We start from the raw sequence: 8,797 nt of genomic DNA on the forward strand, positions 1-8,797 counted from the left end.
CCCAAACACATATGGACAGTGTGATTGGCTGGGCCTTTTTCTGCTGTTAAGTACTAACAGCTGTAGTTTCGGATAAGAAGTGGAAGTGGGAAAACAAGGGGATTTCCAGTCCTCCTTCACTGTGCAAGACGTGGATATAAGGAGCTACTTTTCAAAGAAAAATGTAAGTCACTTTAATGGTGCTTTCACAATTGTAAATAGATTGGAATTTGTTCCGAAATTAAAAGTTGTTACAATTAAAATTGTTACAATGGATATTTTTGTTCTTGGTGCGGTTTGCTTTCACACGGCAAAGTTTCTAAACGGACCAAAACAGTAAAAAAATTGTCTCACATTGGTCAGAGTTTCTAAGTTTTTTTTTTATCCCACGGATTCCACTCAGCGGTCATATGTTGTAGTTTTAATTTATGATGATGAGAAAAAAGACTTTATGACCACTTAAATTTTGACACCCACAGACATCATCACTAAATATAAGTCAGAGATGTAAAACTTTATCATACATAGCCTGTTTTCAGTTGTAAATGTTTGTAAAAATCTATCTATTAAGTCAATCTATTTAAAAACAAATGTTGGCTAGAATTATGCATTACAGAAATAACAGATGAACAGATTCTGCAGTCAGATCATAAAGGTGATTAATGTTGGTCTTTTTTTCGAGGTGTCAGTGCAGAAATGAACAAAACAGGCATAATACAAAAGCTTAAAATATTAAAAAATATATAAGATGGTAATTTCTGTAAGTTTTCTTCATGGATAAACAGCTTTGTAGTTTTTCAGCATGCTTTCACTTTCATTTTCGACATGAAGCACACATTTACCGTTATTTCAATGTGGAGATGTCATTGGTTCAAAAATATTTCCTTCTTGTTGTCAAACTATTTTATAACTGTAACAAGAGGCAATTTAATCATATCTTAACATTAAACAGCTGTCATAACGTTATTTATCTATATGTGGACATTTTTGGATACTTGGAAGCATTGGAAATTAAAATGTAATACAGGAAATAGGTTAGTACTATTGTTATTGTTTACATCCCTCAAAATGGTCTACAGCAGGTCGGTAAAGTTGGTTTTAGGTTTGATATTCGCCAGACATTCGCATGCATCTTTAGGAATGCATATCTATAGGGATCTTTAGTGAATTACATCGACAGAACCAAAACGCACAGTAATGTAAAGCAGAAAAAGTATTTCCAGGAGATTTCAGTATATGGTTAGAGGCCAGACTGATTTACTACAGGTTGCATGGCTGATATGCCTCTAGCAATACGGTAGATACAAAACAGAAATAGGCAATAAGAGCCCACTTTTTTCTTGCCACAATGATGTAGGCTAAATAGCACACAGGATCCCTATCCTTAAACAGCAATATATAAACAAAATACAAAACAAACAAATTACCACGATAATGTCGGTTTCTCGCTAAAAATCCCATTAATAACTTTCTTTGACCCTTGAAAATGGGCTGCATGGTGGTGCAATGGATAGCACATTCACCTCACAGCAAGAAAGTCGCTGGTTTGAGCCTCGGTTGGGTCAGTTGGCATTTCTGTTTGGAGTTTGCATGTTCTCCCCATGTTCGCGTGGGACTAAGCTGAAAATGAATGAATGACCCTTGAAAAAATATTTTGAGAGATTTATTTTTACACGCACAAACAACAGCAGAACATCATTACCTACACAGTGTTTCTGTGAGAGGAATACTTTCATTTATGAATTATTAATTTGTTAAAGTAAATAAAATAAATAAATAATCTCATAGCCTATCATTTTTTCTGTTTGTTCTATACGTTCAAGATGATGGCATTAAGGACAGCATATGCTTTTCATTTTACATAGGCCTATAGAATGTCATGGGATCTCACTTTTCACTCCGGTATAACATAAATGTGAATTCAAAAATGAAAGAAACACCACTGAAAGGGGCTCCATTTTCAGTTTAATTGTCCAACATATTTACAGCAATGTCACAGTGTAAAAACATTATTGGCCTACTGTATGTAGCAAATAAAACGAAACACAACGTCACGTCATTTGTTTCGGAAAATGAGTACTGCAGTGTCTCAACGTCAACATGAGTTGATATGTAAGTGATTTATTTGATTCATCTTTAAGGATCTATTCATATAAATAATTTTTATCTAAGTTAAATTTTCCTGTTAAATTTAAAAAAATTTCGACAGTGATCAAACCTATACCCTCAGAACTAGTTAATTTAATGTGCAGTCATTTGACCTATTAAAAGATAGAAAATAAATAATGTAATTTTCGCATAAATGGTAAAAATATATTTGACAAAAAATGTGCTAACAAAGACATAAGGCAAGTATTTAATGATAAAAATAGTTATTCAAAGAGGAAAACGTTATTGAAATTTTTAATTACGGAAGGTTAATTGGAGAAAAGCATGGCTGCTACACTCTCAGAAAAAAAGTTAAAGGAGCTGTCACTGGGGCAGTAACTTTTCAAAAGATACATATTTGTACCCAAAGAGTCCACAGTGGTACCTCAAAAGTGCATATTAGTACCTCAAAGGTACCTAAAAAGTACCTTTGAGGTACCATTATGGATCCTTTAGGTACAAATGTGTACCTTTTGAAAAGGTACTGCCCCAGTGATAACTCCTGTTACTTTTTATTCTGAAAGTGTACCATATAAATTTTGCATTTCAAATAAAGAGAAATTTATTTAAAGACTTTACAAAATATACCCAACCAACGTGTTACTTTCCAAATGTTTTAAATATTGAGAAAGAATGTTCATTTTGTAAAAACAGTGAGGATTCCTTATGTCACTTATTTGTTGATTGTCAGAGTGCAATTATTTTGGAAAGACCAAATTCCGCTAAAAATAATATGTTGATAACATTGAATGCAAAATAAATTATCTGTTATTTTGAAAATGGTGAAAAACAAACGAACAATTTTGTTATTTTAAATGGTAAATTCTTTATCCACAGATGTACACTATCAAAATAAAATGTCACAACATCTATTTGAAAGCATCTGACTGTCAGTCTTTGACATGACTGGACTTTGCTCCTCAGCGCCCTCACACCTTGATGCTCATGACAAGAATAGCGTGTAGTTTTTTTTTAAGTGAGGTGTAAATCGCCGTCAAGCATGATTGAATAAAACTTTGCACTTTTAAACATACACTGTAATAATCCACAGTCACATTACACAATACTGAAACTGCATGTCAGAATAACACATTAATAATATTTTTGAGAGCCCCCAAAATTTGGGATGTAAACTATCTGAAACAAAAAGCATAAAAATAAGTAGAAATATTTTACTTGGCATTAAATCTCAGATTAATGTATGAACACTGTATCAGCATTTTCAAATATTTAAACAAAGATTGTTGTATATGCAAAGAAATACATATTTGACTTGTTTTTTTGCCTCTTCAGTTTCTAGAGTTCAGGGCAGCATGGGTGTTCGGACAGGAGTTTTTCTCTTTTGTCTTCACGGTATGATTTTAATATAATGTAATGTACTTGTTACTCTTGTCATTTTTAACAAATATTATTAAATTGTAAATATATATTTTTATAAGAATTCACAAAGAAATTATGAGTTGCTGTTAATTTACTCATGCATGGGCCATCCAAAATGTGCTTAACTTTATTTCAGAACAATATTATTATTTAGATTTTTATCTGAACTGATTTTAGTTAAAAAAAAAAAGACTTAACAAAAATATGCAATACTTATTACATTGACATCTTGTGAATTCAAACAATGGATTGGTTTGAGAAGCTAAATATTATCATTAAAATATTATCATTTGTAATCAATTTTTTAACGCTCAGAGTACCTGTAAGTTTATGAATCAATGGATCAGGATATCAGCAAAAAAAAAGAGACTTATACAAAATAATTTTCTGCTAAAGAAAAAAGTCACCAACATCTGGGCCTGAACGTGAGAAAATTACCAGCAACTTCATTTTTGGTTGAATTGTTCTTTAAACTTAAGAGCAGAAGTTTTCACTGATTTATTTATTTTTTTGCAGTTCTTTGTGCAGTAGTGCTTGCTGATGTTTGGAAGGTGGATGTAGAGCATGAAATGGATGCTCTGGTCTCATCTTGTGTCGTGTTGCCCTGTAACTTCACATACCCTGTTCATCAGCAGCCCTCTGATCGTATTAGAGGCATATGGCACAAGAAGAACACATGGGATAACATCATCTTTCACGGAGACAAGACACTGGTTGAAGACAATTTTAAAGGTCGTACAAAACTGATTGGTTCACTTGGTAGTTTCAACTGCTCCTTGGAGATTGATGAAGTGAAAAACATTGACAATGGCCCGTATTGCTTCAGGGTGGAATTAGAAACAGCTCCAGAAGACAAGTAGTCTTTTGTGGATAACTGTGTGTCAATAACAATAATTGGTAAGTGTGCTTGTGAGATCTATTGTAAAACCTTGTTTAAATTGTTTGCCTTGTTTACAAGTAACACGATACAGAATAGAGGGAAAAAAATGTGTTTTGTGATTGGGAATATGCATGTAGAGGAAGCACCAAAACCTGTGCTGGAGGCTGAGACGTCTGTTCTTGAGGGGGAACCTGCAATCTTCAAATGCTCTGTCAGACACACCTGTCCGACCTACCAGCCCTCTCTCAGCTGGAGCCGTGCAGGAAAAATCATCTCGAGCTACAAGGACTTGGGTCATGGAGACTGGGAAGCAGAGTCTCTCCTGACCTTCACCCCAACAAAGGAGGACAATTACACCTCTATCGAATGCACAGTCAAGTACCACGGGAATGTCAAGGGTGAAATGAAAGCCAGCCGCCCTGTCTTTGTGAAAGGTATTGCATAAAACATTTCTAGAATTTGATGTATAGTGCGTCTGGAAAGTATTCATAGCGCTTTACCTTTTCCACATTTTTTTTAATGCTATAGCCTTATTCCAAAATAGATTAAATTTATTTATTTCTTCAAAATTCTGCACACAATACCCCATAATGACAAAAATGAAAAAAGATTATTTAAAATGTATTAAAAATAAAAAAGCTGAAAAATACACAAGTATTCACAGTCTTTGCTCGATACTTTGTTGATGCATCTTTGGCAGCAATTACAGCCTCAAGTCTTTTTGAATATGATGTCACAAACTTGGCACACCTGTCTTTGGGAATTTTTGCACATTCCTCTTTACAGTACCTCTCAAGCTCTATCAGGTTGGATGGAAAGCGACAGTGTACAGCCATTCTCAGATCTCTCCAGAGATGTTCAATAGGATTTAGGTCTGGGCTCTGGATGGGCCACTCAAGGACATAAACTGAGTTGTTGTGAAGCCACTCCATTGATATGTTGGTTGTGTGTTTTGCGTTATTGTCTTGTTGGAAGATGAACCTTTGCCCTAGTCTGAGGTCAAGAGCACTCTGAAGCAGGTTTTCATTCAGGATGTCTCTGTACATCGCTGCATTCATTCTGACTAGTCCACCAGTTCCTGCTGGTGAAAAACATCCCCACAGCATGATGCTGCCGCCACCATGCTTCACTGTAGGGTAATGAGCGGTGCCTGGTTTCCTCCAAACGTAACACTCGCCATTTACTCTGAAGAGTTCAATTTAGTCTCATCAGATCAGAGAATATTGTTTCTTGTGGTCTAAGAGTCCTTCAGATGATTTTTTGGCAAATTCCAGGCATGGGAGTGGCTTCTGTCTGGCCACTGTACCATACAGACCTGATTGGTGGATTGCTGCACAGATGGTTGTCCCTCTGTAAGGTTCTCTCTCTTCACAGAAGAATGCTGGAGCTCAGAGTGAACATCGGGTTATTGATCCCCTCCCTAACTAAGGCCCTTTTGCCCTGATCTCTCAGCTTAGATGGCCGGCCAGCTCTAGGAAGAGTCCTGGTTTCAAACATCTTCCACTTATGGATGATGGAGGCCACTGTGCTCATTGGAATTTTCAGAGCAGCTGAAAATTTTTCTGTAACCTTCCCCAGCCTTGTGCCTCAAGACAATCCTTTCTCAAAGATCTACAGACAATTCCTTTGTCTTCATGCTTGATTTGTGCTTTGACACGCAGTCAACCCTGGGACCTTATATAGACAGGTGTATGCCTTTTCAAATCATGTCCAATCAACTGAATTTACCACAGGTGAACTCCAGTTAAGCTGCTGAAACATCTCAAGAATAATCAGTGGAAACACAATGTACCTGAACTCAATTTAGAGCTTCAAGGAAAAGGCTGTGAATACTTATGTACATGTGATTTTTCAGCTTTTTCATTTGTAATAAATTTGCAACAATTTCAAAAAATCTTTTTTCACATTGTCATTATGGGGTGGAGATCTCCGCGAGACAAAAGTTTGAATCCTGCTCCCGCCAGGTTTTAGCCTGAACAAAGTTCTCTCTCTCTCTCATTCGCACACACACACACACACACACACACACACACACACACACACACACACACATACACACACACACACACACACACACACACACACACACACACAGCAACAAGCAAGCTGAATGCAGCATCACGCTGTTTCATTCTCACATATGCATACGCGTGCTCGCTCGCTGGGGAGCGATATTGTTAGACTGCCCGCTCCCGTCCAAAATTAAACCAGTTACAGACCGCTCCCGCGCTTTATTCAGAAATGTATTCCCGCGCCGCAGAAATCTGGTCTAACCCTAACCGCGGAATGCATTTAAAAAATGCATTTTATTATCATTGACATATATTGCTTAGTATTTGAGTTCATGTCTTGTAGGTGATCTAATACATTTTTTTTTAATGTGTTATTGTCTGTCAAATGTGAATTTATGTGTTTCTGTTCTTTTTTTTTTTATAAAAGCTGAACGTTATGATGATGAAATATCTGAAGAGAATTCAACTTGCCAAATGAAGACTGTGGACTTCACATCAGGCTAAGATAGAGCATGCATTCCTGTTACATATTGTGATTCATTTTATGGCCAGCCTATCATAGTTTAAACCATAGAAGTCAGATCTATTAGCCCTCCTGAATAATAATATAGTCCCCCTATATATTTTTCCCCTTTATTTTTGTTTAACAGAAAAAAAATAACACAGAGAAACACATTTCTAAACATAATAGTTTTAATAACTCATTTCTAAAAACTCATTTCTTTTATCTTGCAATGATGACAGTACATAATATTTTACTGGATATTTTTCAAGACACTATAATTCAGCCTAAAATGTAATTTAAAAGCTCAACTGGGTTAATTAGGTTAACTAGGCAGGTTAAGGTAATTAGGCAAGTTATTGTATAACAATGGTTTGTTCTGTAGACAGTCAGGGAAAAAAATGCTTAAGGGGCCTATAATTTTGACCTTAAAATGGTTATAAACAAATTGAAATGCAACAAATAAGACTTTCTACAGAAGAAATATATATATATATATATATATATATATATATATATATATATATATATATATATATATATATATATATATATATATATATATATATATATATATATATAAGAAATACTGTGAACAGTTCATTTCTCTGTTAAATTGTTTGGGAAATATTTGAAATAAAAAAACAATTCACAGGAGGGCGAATCATTTTGACAGACCCTTTTCACATTTCCAGGTTTCTCAGTTGCAGAAGTTGTCATAGTTGGGTAAATTTGAAGATAATACAACAAATATTTTTTTACAATACTTTGTATACATTTTTTTTTCTAAATATTCAAACCTTTTAAAGATTTAAGATGCTGATGACCGTTAAACATGTCATAACAGTCTTATAAAATATGTCCACTGTATATATATTTTAAAGCCAAAATTATTAGCCCTCCTGTGAAATTATACTATTTTCAAAATTATGTTTCAAAGACCAAGAACCCTTTCACAGTGTTCTGTGTGTATATATATATTTATATATATATATATATATATATATATATATATATATATATATATATATATATACATATATATATATATATATATATATATATATATATATATATATATATATACATATATATATATATATATATACATATATATATATATATATATATATATATATATACATATATATATATATACATATATATATATATACATATATACATATACATATATATATATATATATACATATATATACATATATATATATATATATATATATACATATATATATATATACATATATATACATATATATATATATATACATATATATACATATATATATATATATGTATATATATATATATATATACATACTACAGACAATTTAGCCTACTCAATTCACCTGTACTGCATGTCTTTGGACTGTGGGGGAAACCGGAGCACCTGGAGGAAACCCACGCGAATGCAGGGAGAACATGCAAACTCCACATAGAAACGCCAACTGAGCTGAGGATCGAACCAGCGACCTTCTTGCTGTGAGGCAACAGCACTACCTACTGTGCCACTGCGTTGCCCTTAAATAATGATAACTAGAATTTTTTTTTATTTTATTATCAAAAATATATCTGTTAAACAGCACAAGGGAATTATTTGGAAACAAAAATCACAGGCTAATAGTTTTGCCTTTAACTGAATATATACATATGTATTTGCATGCAGCACGTAGCTTTCATTACAAATGTTATGCAAAATAATAATTGATGCTCATAATGTATTCTTGAAATAATACTGGATCATTATAAATCAGAGGAACATAACCCTTTTTATACAAAAATCTGATATATGACATGCACGTATATATTTCACATATATAAAATTGTCATACAGGTATGTGAAACATTTATTTTAAAAAAATGTCTATCTCAAAAA

General features: G+C 33.6%; 1 protein-coding gene and 1 long non-coding RNA gene across 2 annotated transcripts in view; both read left to right on the forward strand.

Moving 5' to 3' along the window:
• The window catches only part of LOC147840680 (uncharacterized), a 146,506-nt gene that overhangs the window by 80,485 nt on the left and 57,224 nt on the right, over positions 1 to 8,797 (forward strand). The window lies entirely within an intron of this gene.
• On the forward strand, positions 56 to 7,571 carry si:ch73-380l3.2. The gene is given in 5 exon segments (NM_001361237.1): positions 56 to 163; positions 3,421 to 3,480; positions 4,024 to 4,404; positions 4,525 to 4,821; positions 6,827 to 7,571. Coding segments are annotated over 4 exon segments (795 nt in total). The 5' UTR covers positions 56 to 163; positions 3,421 to 3,440; the 3' UTR covers positions 6,904 to 7,571.

Source organism: Danio rerio, chromosome 15, assembly GCF_052040795.2.
Source record: "Danio rerio strain M-AB ecotype USA chromosome 15, GRCz13ab, whole genome shotgun sequence".
Classification (NCBI taxonomy): domain Eukaryota; kingdom Metazoa; phylum Chordata; class Actinopteri; order Cypriniformes; family Danionidae; genus Danio; species Danio rerio.